General features: G+C 49.0%; 1 protein-coding gene across 1 annotated transcript in view; it reads left to right on the forward strand.

The window, feature by feature from the left end:
* Nucleotides 1-675: 675 nt before the first annotated feature.
* Nucleotides 676-17,344, forward strand: part of P3H2 (prolyl 3-hydroxylase 2) — a 66,067-nt gene continuing 49,398 nt past the window's right edge. The window contains exon 1 of the mRNA XM_040567026.1: nt 676-1,180. Within this exon, the coding sequence (XP_040422960.1) occupies nt 725-1,180 (456 nt within the window). The 5' untranslated portion in view covers nt 676-724. The remainder of the gene's footprint in view (nt 1,181-17,344) is intronic.

A 17,344-nucleotide genomic window follows, 5' to 3' on the forward strand; every position in this document is an offset into this window, starting at 1 on the left:
CAAAGTCATTTAAAAATGATAATAATAGTAGTGATGATAATATTAATAATGGTAATAATAATGATGATAATCATAATAATGAAGAACAAGAAGATAATGAAGAAGAAAATGGTAATGATGAAGATGATGATGAAAAAGATGAAGATGATGAAAAATAAGATGATGACAAAAAAGATGAAGAAATAAGATGACAATGAAAAAGATGAAGATGAAAAATAAGATGACGAAAAAGATGATGATGAAAAAGTCGAAGACGATGAAAAATATGATGACGAAAAAGGTAATGAAGACTAAGATGACGAAAAAGATGAAGATGATTAAGAAGGTGAAGAATAATAAGATGATGATGAAAAAGATGAAGAAGATGAAGATGATGAAGACGATGATGAAGATGATTAATAAGAATAAGATGGTGAAAAATAAGATGATGAAGATGATGATGATGAAGAAGAAGATGATGAAGATAATGATGCTGCTGAAGAAGAAGAAGTACCGCTGCGATTTACAAAGAGCTGCGGCGCGGGGATGCTCCGCGCTATCCGGGGCCGTGCCTGCGCGCCCCCCTCCCGCTCCGCCGCCCTCTTTGCGGGGGGGCCTGGGCGGGGCGGGGGGGGCGGGCCGGCGGCTGGGAGCCCTTTAAGAGGTGCGGGAGGGCGGTGTGGGGCCGGGGGCGGGCGGGCGAGCAGGGAGCGGAGCCCAGGGGCAGAACCACCCGGCTCCCAGCATGGCTACGGGGGGGAGCCGGCCGGGGGGGACCCTGCTGCTGGTCGTGCTGCTGCAGCACGCGGCGTGCCAGGCGGCCGGGGGGTGCGGGGGGGAAGGCTCCCCCCTGGAGCCCTTCGACTCGCTGTATGCCGGCGGCGTGGAGGCGTACTACGGCGGCGACTTCGCGGCGGCGGCGCGGTGCCTGGAGCGGGCGCTGCGCAGCCGGAGGGAGCTGCGGGAGGCGAGGCTGCGGTGCAGGAGGAGCTGCCGGGGGCAGGTGCGGCTGGAGGAGCTGGGGTCGGGGCCCGGAGGCGAGCTGCCCTTCTGGGGGGCCTTGCTTCGGCGAGCCGGCTGCCTGCGGAGCTGCGAGGAGGCGCGGCTGGGAGCAGCGTCCCGGCACCGAGCCGCCGAGGAGGTGCGAGCCGATTTTCAGCGCAGGGTGCCCTACAGCTACCTGCAGCGAGCCTACATCCAGGTAGGCACCCGCTGCATCCCCCCCCCTCTGCCCGGCCTCCCGAGCATCCCAGGCGCGGTGCCCACCCAGCTGCCCCCCTGCTGCTGCACACCCAGGCTCGGCTTGGTCCAGCTTTGTGCTTCTGCTTGCTTGGTGCGCTGGTTATTTGTTTTCCCATGGGGTGCTTGTGTTTGGCTTTTGGAGTGGCTTGGTACCCTTCTGAAACTTATGCCTTTGGGCACTTGGCAGGGAAGAGCCCCCCGGAGCCTCCCACTAACACCCTGAGGCTCCACGCAAAGGATGCTGCTTCCCCTTGATGGGAGCTGAGCTGGTGCTGAGCTCTGGGAGTGGCCATGAAGCTGGTGGATGTACAGCTGCTTCTGGGATCTGATGGTCTTCAACCGGCCCTGAGATACAAAATCCTTTCCGTGATGCTATAAGGTCACTGTTAGCAGCCACTGATGTCTTCAGCATCTTTCTGTAGTCCCAGTACTGCTGCCTTGCAGCTGTTACCTTCCACAGGGATATGGCGTTATTCTTTGTGAACTTCTTGGCCAAAAAGAAAAAAAAAAAACAAACACCAAAACCTACCTACGCCAGGGTAGTTAAGGGGATTTTTCTTTTAGTTCAAGACCTGTGCTCCATCAAGGCAGGTACCTGTAGCAACTCTTCCAGTCCATGACTTGTAAGGACAGAAACTGTGGGAATTTTATTTCATGCCAAGCTGAAAGTGTTTAAAACATTTCTGGAACATTTCCCCCTGGATTTCTGCTTTATTTGAACACGGTCATAATCTTGTAGTTGCTATAGGCAACTTAATAGGTGAAGACCTGCACAGCAGAGCATGGAGAGAGTGACTCTGCTGAAATCCACTTCCAGTTGGAGAAGGAAACGTCCGTTCTAGGCAGCACTAGGGCTGGTGGTGCAGAGACTGCACAGCAGCTGGACAAGAAGGCAAAGAGCTACTGCATTTTTTTTTATTTACCATAGTTCCTTTTCTGTCATTGCCTTAATGTCATTTTTACAAGTCAGAGGCTGGAAATGTCTTGGCTTAAATTTTAGCATATGTGTGTAGTATAATGCTCCTGAAAGGAACCCTGTGAGAGAACCAAGACTATAATTCAATATATATTGATCCTAGTGAAGCTGGTGGAATTTTCCTGAGGTTCTTACCCTGAAAGATGCTCTGACTGTGTATTGTCGCTAGGTGCAGGAAATCATCCTAAATTTGCCATGCTAAAAATTAAGTGATTTCTTCTGATTTCAAAGCCTTTCCCAGAATCACAAAGGTTGGCTCACATCAAGCTCACCAGCAAACTTTCCTCTGAACTAGGGAATGAGATTGGCTAATTTTGTCTCCCACTTCAATAAAATCAGTATGCGGAAGTCCAGATAATTTTTGTTGACCTATGAACAACACTTCTTCTGGGTCTGAGGTTTTTGTTTGCTCATTTTAAAATGTCCTGTAGCCTTATCAAAGCAATGTGTCAAAACCAGACTTTTTTATTATGTGCGAGCCATATTAATTTGCTTTTGCAGCAAGATATAAGATCTGGAGATCTTATATCCATTCTAACACTTGAATTTTCTCACTCTCTGATGGAGTAGCAGATATTAATGCTATCTGCATGGATGCCCGGGTGCTGGGCACTGTAGCCAAGGTCAGGTACTGTTTGAATTGAATTGAGCTGCTTCTGGTTTTAATACCTGTTCTTTAACCCTTTCTCTAAGCCGCTGCTCCTTGGTTCTGGCCAGCTTTGTGAGCAGCCCTGGGACCAGCTTTGTCCTGCTGAGGAAGCCATAACGCTTCTTTACACTCTCACCCCACTGCTGCCTTCCCTGATTGCTCTTTCAGTCTGCCCCAACAACTCCATGTGCAGAAGAAACATCCCGTGCCGGATTTGCCTGTACTTGCACAAAGCACGAGGTCTGATGCCTGGCACTAGCATGCGCTCGGATGCGAACAATCTCCCCGTGCCAAGGCTGAGTGAATGCCTTGGCAATTCCCCAAGGGTTGGGATGCATCCACACTTACACCCTCTGGGAGACCTTGGCTGCAGCATCCGCTCGGCTTTTTGTCAGCTGTGACGAGGGGCTCGTGCAGAGCTGTGCGACTCCGGGCAGCGGTACCTCTCTCTGGCTGCTTGACCCATGTTTTGCTCCTTGAAACCAACAAGGAAATGAGATGAAGTTCAACATCCTGCGGCGTATCCTGTCCAGCCCCTCCCTGGGCTGGCCGCTGGGTACTCGTGGGGGGTGATGGCAGCGGCAGCTCTGGGGAGGAGGAGGAGCAGCCTGGGTTGTGCTGTCCACCTCCTGCTGCTGGGGACCAGGGTCGTTTGCTTCTAAGGAGGGGAGAAACACCTCCCTTTGGGGCACAGCAAGAAGTAGATTTAAAAAAAAAAAAAAAAAAAAAGGAGGGGAGTTGGCATTCATGCACCACTTTGAAAAATGGTGCTGAATAAACATGAGCTAATCCTTGCAACACTCCTGTGGGGTGTGAAAAGCAAAGGTTTTTATTCCTGCTGGCCAGATGCACAGGCTGAGCTTTGGCCTGCAGTGTGCAAGCGTCGTTAGGTTAAATGCTGATGGTACCCCTGTGTAAGAACATGACCCATCAGTCCCTGAATCTGTCACCCTATCAGCTCCCAGAATTATTTTCTAATTATTTTTTTCTATATATATTTTCCTGAAGTAGAAAGGAAGACCTCTGCTCTCTCTCACAGACACGATCTTCCCGGTGACTGCAGGATGAAGTGAGGGGAGGTTGTGGTGCACTGTATGAGAGCTGAAAGTGTCTGTGGGCTTTCCACTCTGGATCAGGCCTGTGAGGCTGATTGCAGTCTCTACAGAGACTTAAGACGAACTCCCCTGAACAAGCAGCCCGAGTCCAAAAGTGTTTTCACGTCTCATTGCAGCTTCCAAATGCACAAGCAGGAAAACTCTCGGGCAGGATTTTCCCTGAAGTTGCTGATGTTCTTGGGTGATTTAGAAATGTACTGGGTGCAGCTGGCTGGAGCAGTGAGTGAGGTGGGTTTTGAGAAGAGGTGAAAAGGGAGGAGGTGATGAGAACGTGGGATTTAACTCCTGTAGTGCAGGTGGCAGACACTCCTGTCCCCAGAGACGGAAGTCATCCTTCCATGGGCTTCTGATGTGATGTCCCATGGGCAGACAGACATTTTGCTGATGCCAGTGGTTTCCTTTTGGTGGTATTCAGTGAAATGCCCTCTAGGCTTGGCAGATGGGTGTAGGGTGATGTCTTTGCTCTCTGAAATATTTTTTTATTAATCACATCCTGCTCACTTTGCTGCCTGAGTCATCTTGTTCCTGTTCAAACCTAGCCTGCAGGCCACGATGTTTCTTCCCACCCCCTTTCTGGGGGATTTCTAGCTCTGAAGGTGAGCAGAGGAGGAGGAAACCACACACACCGTGACGCCTCCTGGCCGTGGCTGCTGACTTGGGAGCCGTGCTGGAGCTTGCTGCAGGTGGCCTGCTGCGTCCCCCGTGCCAGCCTCGTGTCTGGTCCCAGTGCTGACTTCTGCAGGCCAGCCTGGTCCAAAAGCAAGTAACCTCAAAATCCTGATCACTGTTTCAATTACAAAACTAGGTCTTGCTTCTCTTTTATCCTACACACGCTTCCCTCGAGGTCTCTTTCCCTCGCCTCATCTTGTTCCCAGCTGCAGCATCCCCTGGCCTGGTTGCTAGCTGGTTGCTACAGAGGTTGGACTAGGTGATCTTGGAGGTCTCTTCCAACCTAGATGATTCTGTGATACAGCCTGTTTTTATTTTCTCTGTGTATTGGTGAACACTTATTCTCCTCGTAAACGCTGACTTTTAGTGGTCTCATCTTACCACTCGCCTGCATGCCCTGTTGCACATCAGTGAAGCAGGGCAGGAATCGTATGTACGTAGTCTGTGACCACCAGCCTTGGGTCTGTGCTTGCCTAAAGCAGTAAGCAAAGCAAGTCTCCAGGGCACAGGGCCTTGCTCCTCTCCTAGTGGTGTCTGGTCACAGGTGGAGCAAAAGGTGCAAGAGTCTGACCCTGTCTTGCTTGTTCTGTCTTTGTGCCGAGTTCCCCCTTGTCACGTCTGAGTTGTTTCAGTTCCTAGACAATGTTATCATCAGGATTTCACATGCTGCAAGCAGCAAACAATATTTGGATTTTCTGTGCCGTAGGAGAGGCTGTTTATTTGTTCAAATTTTTTTTTTTTTCTAAAAATCTTTTCCTGTTCATGTGAACTTCATACAAGCAGCTTAATCTTTCTGATAGTCTTGTGTGGGGAGGGCTCTGACTGTGCGTTGTCACCCTCTTGGCTGGGTCCCCAGCTGTACAGTTCAGGGGCAGCACTGTACTCTCCTGCCCACTCCTATCCCTGGGAGATTTCTGAGATACAACACAGACACAGCAATGGCCTGGGCAGAGACCACGGGGCGAGGGAGAAACGAAATGGCCGCCCCAACCCTCAGAAAGCTTTGCAGTACGGATTATTGCCCTGCTCCACTTCTGCCTTTGAAAACTTTCTATTTATGGGAGTCCAAACTCAAGGGAGGAGATTGCATGCACAAAATCGGGCTCTAACCACTCCACACTGACTGCTCGGTCTTCTGCCAGTGCTCGTTGGAGACTTGCAGCCAGCCGTGCTTGGGCATCTGTCTCTGGGCACTTGCAGCAAGCCTCAGGATGTTAAGGTTTCCCTACCAAATTCTTTCCATCTCAAGCAGCTCCTCACTGCCTGTCTCTGCACTGTTGCACTAGGCCAGAGCCCTTTGATAAGAATATGGAGTATCTGCCCAGGAATTGTGGAGTAAGTCTGTATTCACACCAGTGTAGTTGCTTTGCTAATTTGGCTTGTTTCACTCAAGAAGTGATGTTTTCCCTGAAAGTTTGTTCAGTTTTTCTGTATGCTGCAATTCTGCATGGACTTCAAAGGTCCTGTGCTGGGGTGAACTGCATCCTCTGGGGGGAAGGCAGTGATTTCACTTGCAGGTAGTGACAGAATTACGTGCAAACTGCCAGTACTTAGAAGTCTCTGCAGGTGCAGCCTCTTGAAGCTGTTTCTCATCACACCCACCACCTGCGGTCCCCCATTTGGTCAGCCTTGTTCTCATTGGATCCAAATGAAACATCACATCCCAGACAATGACCTATAGTAGATCTGGCTGATAATCATTATTATTAGGATTATTACTATTAGAGGTGTTTGCTTATTTTATGTCTTGAGAGTTGGTATTACTCAGACAGTGGATAAATAAATAGATCCTGGAATTAATCTCTTGGAATGCCTCTTTATTTAGCTTCTCTGAGACAGCATTCCTGGTCCTCACCAGAGGGTAAATGTTAGTGCTCAGGCATTTAAAATGATGTGGACAAAAATAAACTTGGTTTATGGGATGGAAAACTCCTGATGGTTGGGTCAGCGTCCCGGGTGTAGGGCAGGACTGAGTATCCCTGTTCTTGCCGACCTGCATCAACCTGCTGTAAACGGAGCTGCTGACTGCAGTGGTGTTGCTTGTGGTGTGCCATGCTGGTTGCTTTGAATTTGTGGGAGCTCTAGGTAAATTCCTCCTTACAGCGAGTTCATGGTGAAACTGAAAACCTGAATTCTCCAGAGCTGGGGCAGTTTTAAGATGCTTAGAAGGAGGAGGCTCATGGCTTGAGGTGGTCTGCTTTCCAGTGCTCTGCTTCTATTCAAAGCAGATAATGATGCCTTCCTTAACTCTCTTTGCACCAGGAGATCCTGGGTGTCGTTGCACGATGTCTTAGTAAAGCAAACCCCATATGGGAGTCTTGCTGTAAACACAAGAGAGACCAGATACAAGGTTGTCCTCTCCATGAATGCATGGGGTTAGCATCCTTTTGGAAGAGAACGGTCTCTGTACTTGACAGGGCTTTTCCTTCTTTAAAATGACTGCTGCTTCCCAGTGGGCTGATTAAATGCTAAAAACAATGACCCAGCAGTGAAATCCTAGGGATGTGCACGTGTGAAGTCAATGTGCTGGACGCCCATTTCTGAAACCTCCAGGTACCGTCCCATGGAGCAGTTTTAGGGTGAGCAGTACAGGGTAAAACAGCCCCTTTCCCTTGCTAAATGACCAGCACATCTCAAGAGAGGTATGGGATGGAGCCTGGGAAGTCCAAGAGGTCCCTTGTGCTCCGGATTTTCATATCCAGTGAGCACCCATCCCACACTGAGGGCTGGGGGCAGCTCCACAATGCCTCAGTCTGTGTTTTGCTGCATTTGCATCTTGAAATTATTTTCCAAAAAGAAGAAGAAAAGAGTTTAATGTTGATAGCTTAACTGGATTTTAATTAATTTATTTTTTTTAATGAGAAAATGGTCTTTCTTTGGACTCCGTATCATTTTTAAGGAAAAAAGACAAAAAGCTCCCATTTAAAGTGAAATTTCATATTGTTTCATTTTGGGTTGAAAGTATTGTCAGACAGGGAGGGCAGTGACATAGTGGCTGGGTGCTGGAGCTGAGCAAAGGCAGGCAGTAAGACAGGTTTTTGTGATGAAGGTGAGCAAATGACTGAACTAATTAACAAGAATTACTTGGGGCTAGCTCACTGTCTTCACAGGAGACTCGGTCTTTCCTTCTCAGATCAATTCTGCTCTAGGTCTGACGGAACCTGATTCCAGCCAGCTCCAGGTTGGTGCTGTACTAAAAGTTAGATGAGATGATTGTGTTGGTTGCTTTTTTTTTTATTTTTTTTTATTTTTTTTTAATTACAACAAATCTAAAGCAAAACATTGGTGTTTGCGATTTCTGCATCATTTTAACTGATGGTAAATTAGCTCAGCCTCACTCAGCCCCACTGCAAATTAGAGCTGAAATAGCTTGAGTTTGGCAGGGAAGGACACCAGCAGTTAGTGCAAACTGCTCTTACACCCACGAAGCTCATTTCATACAGCCTGGTAATGAGCCATTTGATGGCCAGAGCTACTTTTTTTTTGTCTTGCCAAGTTCCTCTTTCTCACCTCATCGCTATGCAGCAATGCCAAGGCTCCAAAATAACTGGCGGCAGGGCCTTGCCTGCAAAATTTCTGTCTTTTGGAGAGGAAAAAAAGGTAAGTCTGGATTCCTCCTTATTTCTCAGTAATCCCTGGTGCTCAGGCTTGGGTGATGGAGAAGACAGTGCTGTGACTCACACAGCTTCGCTGGATCTTCAGAGGCCTTGACCTGAAGGCATCCCAGAGCTTGGGGCTGGGCCCACGTCACAGCTTGGGCAAAGCTGGGCTTCGATAGCACCCAAAGGCCCTTTGCCTTTAGAGGGCAGGCTCCTGGTGCTATGTAAGGCTGGCTGTTGTCACCTGGGACCCAGCCCTTCCCTGTTCCCCAAAGTTTCTGTACCTTGCCCTTCACTCGTCTCACTGCTGAGCTTCCCCTTCCATGTACTGCGTTGCGCTGGGCTTTGTTAAATGGCTTTTTGTGTTGCCTGTTAATCCTCATTCATACATCCTAGTGAGCCCTGCTCTGGCTTCTGCCGAGCCCTCCTGTTGTCCTTGGCTGCAGCACTAACTAACAGCAGCTGATAATGAGCTGCATGTGAACGAGCGATGCCATTTAGCTCTGCTAAGCAAACTCAGTGTCCAGTACTTACTAGCTGTGCCTGAAGTTTCAGCAAGGATTGTTCCCATTTCCTCATACGAGCGGTGATTTCATTGTGGATGGCATGGGCAGTAAGGGGAAACCATGGTGGCAGTAACCGAGCTGTCTGCTGCCAACCTGCTGAGCGCTGCAGGAGCCTTGCTGGAGGGACCCTGGGCTGGAGGCAGTGCCTGACATCTGGAGCGAGGGCTTTGGGGCCTGTTTATCCTTTTTTATTTTTTATTTTTTTTTTCTTGGAGATGGTAGGTACTAGTCATGCCGATTGGGTTTGCTCCCGAGGAGCAGGGACCCCTGCACTTTGCACGTAATGTATTTCCATGCCTGTAGTCTGGACCGAGGCCGGGCTGGCTTTGGTTCCATCCATGTGAACCTGCAGTGACCCAGCTGATGGCTGCAGAGTTTCTCTCTATTTACACAGGGGAAAATGAGGTCAGAATTTGGCCTGTGTTTTTAGCACTAACCCATGGCAGGAAGAAGGGCGCAAGGTTCCCTGGATGCTTTCATTTCGAGCCTACATATTGGCAATAAGGTATTGACGTTTTTATTTCTTAGCTGTGGTGGGTGATGACTGGTGATGGTAGGGTGTCTGCCTGTGTGTGGGTTCAAGCAGCAACGAGCTGTTCCTTGTCAGCCTGTGCCTCCAGACCAGCCCTCCTCCTTCCCATGACAACTGGGCAGTCAAACAGACCCTGAGAGCTGACGTCAAGTGTCAGGGATTTGGCCACTGAATAATTACAGCAACGAAAATAGCATCCCCTCTCCACCCCTTCCTTCCCACACACTCCTGCTGAATCCCGGCTCATAAATGTCCTTTTTTCCACCCCCCATTCTTGGATAGGAAGCAAAACCCACATGTATTAGCTGGAACATATGGCAGAGGTTGGCTGCAGCCCATCAGTTCTGAAGGCCAAATACTCGCTTCTAGCTTCTTGTTCACTTAAAAAAATGCTGAGGAGGGGGAGAAAAACACGTTCTTTCAAGTTGGGATGAAAGGCTGGGTCTGTGCCCATGCTGAGATGGGAAGCAGATAGGGTGCGGGAGAGCATGCTGCTGCGCCGAGGAGCACGTCCCCCGCAGCGCGGAGGGGGCAGGATGGCCATTGAGAGGTGGGCTGTGTGCTGGCAGCTGCCACTGCCACTGCCCCACGTGGATGCTGGCTCTGCGGTCATGCCTTGTAAAAATCCTGTTTCCAGCATAGCAGATTGCATCCTTAGGAGTTAAAATCCGGTTGCGGATCAGATGCGTGTTATGGGGATGCTTGTTGGCCGCAGGGACCAGCGCAAGGTGCTGTGCTGCTTTGTTTTGTACCATGATGCCTGTGGGATGTGTGTGCCTGAGCATCCTCCAACGTTGTGAGCACAGGTACTACCGCACAGAGCTGGTGTAACTGGGCTTGGACGCTGCTATTCACGTCAGGAATAGCTGCTGCTGTTCCAAGTGGCATCGCTCCTTCCTCAGCATGGAGATGCATTGCCAAGCCCTCTGCTCCTCTTCAGTGCCAAGCTGCCCTGGGTCTTGCACATCCTCCTCTCCCTCCCAACATAGGGGGGGTTTCTAACGGAATAAAAAATGAAGAAAAAAAAAAAAGTTGTACACCAACTTGCTGCTTTTCATCATGGTTTTCCCAAACCATCTGCATTTGTGGCTGTGATCTCACATTGTGTCCCTGCAGCAACAGGAGCCTAAGACCATGCTGTGTCCTGTCAAGATTAGTGGAAGGAGCCCTGGCGTCCTTCTGTCTGCAGCTTTGTTGCAAAAACGGAGTGGGCAAATCCTGCGTGAATGTGTTGCAGGTAGGGCACAGCCTAAACCCACAGCTCTTTGAGGTCTCCTGCAGGCACGATGTGGAGATGTGCTGAAGTTCATAGCCCAGGACTGCGGTGGGGCGGGGGACACAGTGTCTTTTGAAGATGGAGCCAGCCGTGTCCCTTCCCAGAAAAGATCAGTGTGGTACAGAGAGAAGGAGCTTGGAAAATATGCTTGAAAATATTTGCTGAAGGTGTTGCTGTGACTGCCCAGGGACTGAGCTGGAGTCTGTTGATTCCCTTGCTTAGAAAGTTCTGTTTTTCAAGTGGTTTTTGCCAAGGCACTGCCTGTTCTGAGGCTTATATTCTGGGGCATCCGTGTCCTGAGTTACTCTGTCTATTTGGAAGCAGATGAGAATCCGCAAAGTTTCAGCGAAGCAGTGTGAAAAGAAGAGCACTGACTCGCTGTATGCTGCGCTGCTGCTGGAGGATGGTCCTGTGCAGGGCTGCCAGTGTCACGCAGAGCTCTGCGATCGAGCAAAATGCTGGAGGGGTGGGCGGGAAAGAGCCTGGTGTCTTCCTCATTCTCCTTATAGAGCTATGTAACTTGTTTTATTTTATTTTTTTAATGCACTGGTATTCCTGAAGTACTTCATTGAAATGAATGTTTCATTTTGTTCTCAAGAATCTTTCTTGGGATAAAAACGGTGAAAGGGCTTTTGGAGTAAGTGGGTGATTAGGGATTGCTCAGAGGGGAATCACATAGCTTTTGGGAAAGGCTTCTGCTTCCTGGTGGTGTCCCCATGTCTGTTGATCCCTTGTGAGGGCAGGGGGTTGGAGCAGCCTGAGCAGGTGATGCTGGGGCATGTGGTGCAGTGCCTTGCTGTGCACGGACACGCTGGGGTGCTGCAGCAACTGCAAATCCCTGCTGGGAAGGCTGGTCTGAGTCTCACAGGGCTCCAGTACTGCCACCGCTGGAGCAGGCACCATGTCACACAGCTCTGTGCGCCATGAACCTGGAGAAGCTCCCCCAGTTGTCTCAACTCCTCCAGTTGTCCATCATGCTAGAGGGAAGGAGTAGGGAGAAAAAAAAGTAATGAAAAGAACGGAATCACTCCTGCATTCAGTCACTTCTGTTCCCCTTGGTTTAAATGCCAATATCTTTTGGCAGCCAGTTGTTCCTCTCATCCCTTGGTTGGCAGCTTTACTCCATTTCCCTTAACGTAAGCATTGCATCCCTCTGTCCAGATGTCAGTGGCTCTGCTGCTTCCCCAGAGCCGCCTCTGCGGGGTCAGCCATGAGCTCGCCGGCTGTGCTGGCCCATCCAAGCATGCCTCTTCCTCCAGCCACCTTGGCTCGCTCAGTTACTGCTAATAAAAACTCAATCTCAGACGGGATCCTTTTACGAGGAAAGCAAACAGCAAATAAAAGAGCAGCGCGTGGCTTTAGGAAGCGATGTTTGTCAACTGCGCATCCCTTTTGTGCAGCCCCGGCCGTGCTGCAGGCTTCTGGGTGCTCACCGCTGTGAGCTCGGCACCTTTCCAGCTGGAAACGCTCCCTTGCAGTTGCTATTTCTGTGTCGTGCTTTTCCAGCCATGCTTCCTGCTGCTCGGATTTTCTGTCCCCCACTGTGCTTGAATGCAGGGTGAGGGTCTCGTTCTGGTAGCCTCAATGACTTGGGTTTGCAAAGTTATTGGTAAAGGTTTGCTGAGGCAAAACACGTGCCCACCAGAGCCCAGTTGCTCCCCAGTGCCGCTGGGCGACGGGAAGCGGGGTGAACGGAGGTTCGTTGGGGGGAAGCAGCCTTGCCATGTATGGGGCATGGAGGACGAGGCTGGTAGCTCCCCTGGATGTGCAGGGAGCTCTGCTCGCAGAAGCTGGGCTCTCCAGTGCTGCAACCAAAGCTCTGGGAGCCAGGTGCCCAAGCTCAGCTCCGAGGTTAACAGAAGAGAGTTCCCCATCGTGAGGAGCTCCTTCCAGCCGTATTGCTGTTTAGGTTTTGGATGTGCAGGAAAACAATCCCTGCAAAATGACTTTTGCACTGCAGTACAAGGCTTCCTGCAGGGATGTTTGTAGCTTCAAATCACTGTTATTTTAATCAGCACACTTCTGGTTTTCTATATCTATTTTTGGATGCTTGCTTTGAAATCACACTCGATGATAGCATCATAAATACACCATTTTAGCTTTGAGTGTTTTCTTAATCCAAAGAAACCAGGTAGAGGGACCTGAATAACCATATGCCTGGATTTTTTTCTCTGAAAGTTACAGCACTCGGAGCTGTCACAGAGCTGCCAGCAATCAGTGCACTCAGTGATCTTGGAAGGCGCAGCATAGAAACTGTCCTGTCCTTCATGATTCCTTTGAGAAGTATTAGATAGGAAAAGTTTGCATACTTCAGGCTTTCTGTTTACATTCCTGTTGCTTTGCTGTTACTTTGTGTTGGATGTTACAGTTCAGCTCCGCAGTGGAATTGTCAGCGCGGTCAGACAATGGAGCCGTCTCTGGTGTTGCAGCCAGCCTGTGCTGAACAGCAAAATCTCGCTAAGTAGGGTTGACAGTTGTGCTCTTACACTCTCTGGGTGTGCATCTGTGGGCTCTTTCCGTGTGCACAGACACGTGTGGAGCTGGGGTGATGTGTAGGAAAACCCTGCTTGTGTTTGCCTGTGCTGCACAGCTGAGACAGGAGGGGTTTGCTCAGGTGTGAGGGGCAGCAGTACTTGTCCCTGGCCAGTGAGGGATTCCTGCACTGGGACAAGAGTGTCACAAGCCTGGAAAGCAGAAAGATGGAGCTGAGCCGGTACCTCTACTTGCTGGGGACTTGCGTCAATGATGACAGATCACACTGATGCTGTGCTGAAGCACAAAGGCTGCGTTGTGTGTTGAGCTGTGGATTTTCAGCCCCGAATGCTGGACTTTCATTCTGCATCTTTTCCCACCACCATCTGCTGTGCTTGTTCTTGGTTCAGAAAACCTTAGCTGATGGGGAGGTCGCTTTGGTCACCTGGGTGTCCCTCGAGACAGAGATTTTGACTGAGGATGTTGGGCAGCTGACCGCAGAATGAGGGAGATGCGAGTGGCTGATTTCCCTTTAGGTGATGGGGGTGTGATTTGGTAGCTGCAGGAAGAATTGATACAAATCAGCCTTTTCCTTGGAGAAAGGGAATAAATGGCCCAATAAAACCAAGCTGGCTTTCATTCTGTACTGGAGTTTTTCTGCTCAGCACCATACACGGCTGGTGCTGGGCTGCCTATACCGAGGGTAAGACAGGCACAGATGTGTGGACACTGTGCTTCTTGTTGCAGCTGAGCTGCTTATGATTAAATAGGCCAAACACCTCATGCTCGGCAGGTTCTTCGCAAATGTAGGAAGACACTTCTCTGTTGCAGTGAGTGTGCGATGTTTACAGTGCTTTATTTGGGAGCAAGTGACCCAGAGAGGTGCTGCTGTGGCCACTTGCAACACTTATTAAGGCAGGATGGAAAAGTCTGGGAGTGGTCCAGTGCAGCCAAGGTTTTGTCAGGGTAGAGGCAGAAAGGGAAGCAGTGCTCCGTGCCCTCACTTACTCATCAGTGAAATGAATTTGATGTGCAGGAATTACACACCACACACTTGGCACCGTAAGACATAACCAACATTGCTTGTTTGGAGAGCCTCAGATGCACTGCATGATGTCTGCGCATGCTGCGAGTGAGCTCCAAGGGGAACAGCATGCATAAACAGTAGCAGATTAATTAAAAATGTCCTGCCCTGCCAGAGACAAGTCCAATTACGGGAGCAGTTTGCTCAGTCAGTAGCACTGCCTGGCTTATTAGGAAAACATGAGCTAACCGTTCTCCTGGTTGCAACGGGTCATGGAGCAGTGTGACCAGTTCCCACCATCATCCTTACAAACATAAGGATGCTGTACAGCAGACATTTCTTGTTAGGCAGTCCTGATTACCTTTACAGAGATCTCTTTGACCTTGGCACCTTTTATTTTATTCCAGATGTCCTGCCCTGAGCTGCTGCTGCTCAAAACCCGATGACGTCCCTAAGAGTTGGGGGGAAATAGAGCATCTCAGATAAGTGGGAGCCCTAAATCATTGCCAGGTTTTAAAATAACAGTGCTCCTTGTTTGGGGCCTTTAAAACCTGATAGGATCAGTGTAGGAAATGTAACCCAAGGGGATTTTTTTGGAGTGGTTTCTGAGTTAGAAATGCTTTCTGGTGGGGACCTGGACTGACTCTGGAAAGCCAGCTGGCTTGTCCAGGAGCAACAGCTTTCATTTCGCAGAGCAGGATGTGTCTGGCCTGGGATGAGAGGTGAAGTGGGTCTACTCAATGTTCTTAACCCAGCCCAATCCCTCTATCACATCACCGCACCATGCCATGAATCCTGTCGCATCATCACACCACAAATTGCTCTGAGAATCTACTCTGCACACCTCTGTATTTCTTTCTGCTGAACCTCATCAACAAAAACCCTACTGTCAGCAGGAGGTGGTGAGAGGAGGGACAGAGCCATCCCCTCCGCGGGGCTGAGCAGGGGGAGAGCTCCATCTGGAGCTGTGCTGCTTGACAAAGGTCGCTGCAGGTGCTTCTCCCTTTGCAGCAAAACTTATCTATTTTTCATTTACCTTTGCTTGAAAAGAAAAAAAAAAATCGCTGCTGGAAAAATGCTTATTTCAACATCCATTGAGTTTTTTTTTTATTTTGGAAAGTAGATATCCTGCTTAATTTCACATCTATTGCACCATAAACTGTAATTTCAGCTCTGCAGCATGTCTCAGTTTGTCTTCCTCCTGCGGGAGAGCCAAAAGAGAAATATAAGTGAGGGAAGTGGAGGAGGGAACAGAAACTGCAGAGGATCCACGGGGGAAGGAGCCGCAGCATTGCATAAGCTCGGCAGGTCCCTGTGCCGAACAAGGAGGAGGTCGTGGGGATGCAGTCCCATGGAGGGGCACTCACCTGTAGCAAGTTTTGAGGAGGATAAGTAGCATGGGGTCAATTTGTCCTGGAAGGAGGAACTTGCTAAAAGGCTGGATTTGAACTTCGTGGAGAAAAATTGGAGCAATGGTTCGTGCTGGGAGCTGAGCAGCTCTGCTGCTGCTGGGAAAGAGCATCTTAGCCTGTTCATAAACACCCCTTCTGCTACAAAGTGAGGATTTCCAGGGGCTTCTGGCCTTTACTTTAGCAAAAGGGATGTGTGACTCAGTGCCCAAAGCTCTGCTTTGCCTGGGACATACATCTTCCAAACCAATTACAGAAGTATCGATGTATCAAACTGCTCCATCAGGCCTTTTGCAGAGCTTGGCAAGGAGTCCTGTTGATTTGGGACATCTTGGAGCTTGCTTGTGCTTAGGAGCTCACACGCAATCATGGGTGCAGGGTTTTAGGAAAGAAAATACCAGTTGTATTCCTTGAATCCTTCAGAGTTTCCCACTGGAAGAAAACTTGGCAAAAAATTATGGCATCCTGAATTTGTAAATGTTTGCTTCTTTGTTCGCATTTCCTCATATCCCCAGAGGAATGAAGTCATTTATTTGATTTGCCCTGCTGCCTCGCACTCAGGCTCATGAATGGTAGGGAACAAGGCTGCGAGTATGAATAGTCTGGCCACATGTGGTTTTGAAAGACGTGTTCGCCTGCACATTGGTGTCCGAATGGAGTAGCTGGCTCTGAAATGCTATCAGTAAGGCTTTTGAGTAACTTAAAACCTTTCTAGTAGATGCTTAACATTTCTTCCACTCTGACATTGTGTAAGCCCCTGTTGAGGTTTCATTACCTCAGTAACCACAGAAAAGCAGCCTGCCTTTTTGCTGAAACCTTCCCCACAAAGGTCTGGATTCATAGATTTCTTCTTTTTTTTTTTTTTTTTTTTTTTTTCCCTTAAATGTAGAGCACAGCTTATTGTAGTCTAAATACAGAGTAGAAGGCTGAGCTCACATATGGATCTGGGTGGCAGTCATGCTAAAGGTGGGGTATGAATGTGTCTCATCCCCAGGCTATGTCTGGGCAACTTTGCACTAAATTTGGGATGGAAGACTACTAATTCCACTAATGGAAGATGACCTGTATAATTTTCAACATAAATAGGATATTCAGTGCTTTCTTTAGAGTGGCTTATAAAAGCCAGGCCCTAACAGCTGCCATTTCATGGGCAATTCTTGGTATTTTCCGTGCTTTGAATAGCCCCAGAGCTTCAGCTTGTGCTCTGGTGGGAGCTTTTGCTTCACACCTTCCCCATCTTTTCTCCAGAAGTCCTCCCTGCAGACTGGCAGAAACTCGAGCATTGCTTCAGAGATTCATCACGGGGTCTGTGGGGGATTATGGTTTGGGGGGGTCACAGGATTTCTGTATTGCTCCTTCTTTAGGGTATGGGTTTCCCTGCAGAGGGACTTCAATCCTACCCAGGGCAGCGTGTGTCCTCAGCATGAGCGACCCCTTCCTGCTTTCACCACCAACCCCATCGAGGCTGCCTGCAAACTGGTAACTGGTTCCTGCTGCTGGTAACATAGACCAGAAGAGCTACCCAGGAAAAAAAAAAAAATGTATGTATGTATGTGTATATACATATATATATATATATATATATTTTCACCTTGGCTGGTTTCACACCAGGAGACAGTGACAGCATATGCCGCTGTCACTTAGAGAACCTAAAATCTCCTCTTGAAAAATTTGGGCAAACCTAAGCCAGCAGCCAATGCATTGAGCTGCTGAAGACTTCGTCTTTCTGTGGGATACTGCCAGGACTTTTTAGCATTAGGAAAGATTTTAATTTTTGCCTTTTTTTTTTTTTGAACCCTGAATGCCTTCTGATCTGACCCTAAACAATGAAATCAA

Source organism: Cygnus olor, chromosome 9 (genome assembly GCF_009769625.2).
Source record: "Cygnus olor isolate bCygOlo1 chromosome 9, bCygOlo1.pri.v2, whole genome shotgun sequence".
NCBI classification, from domain to species: Eukaryota; Metazoa; Chordata; class Aves; order Anseriformes; family Anatidae; genus Cygnus; species Cygnus olor.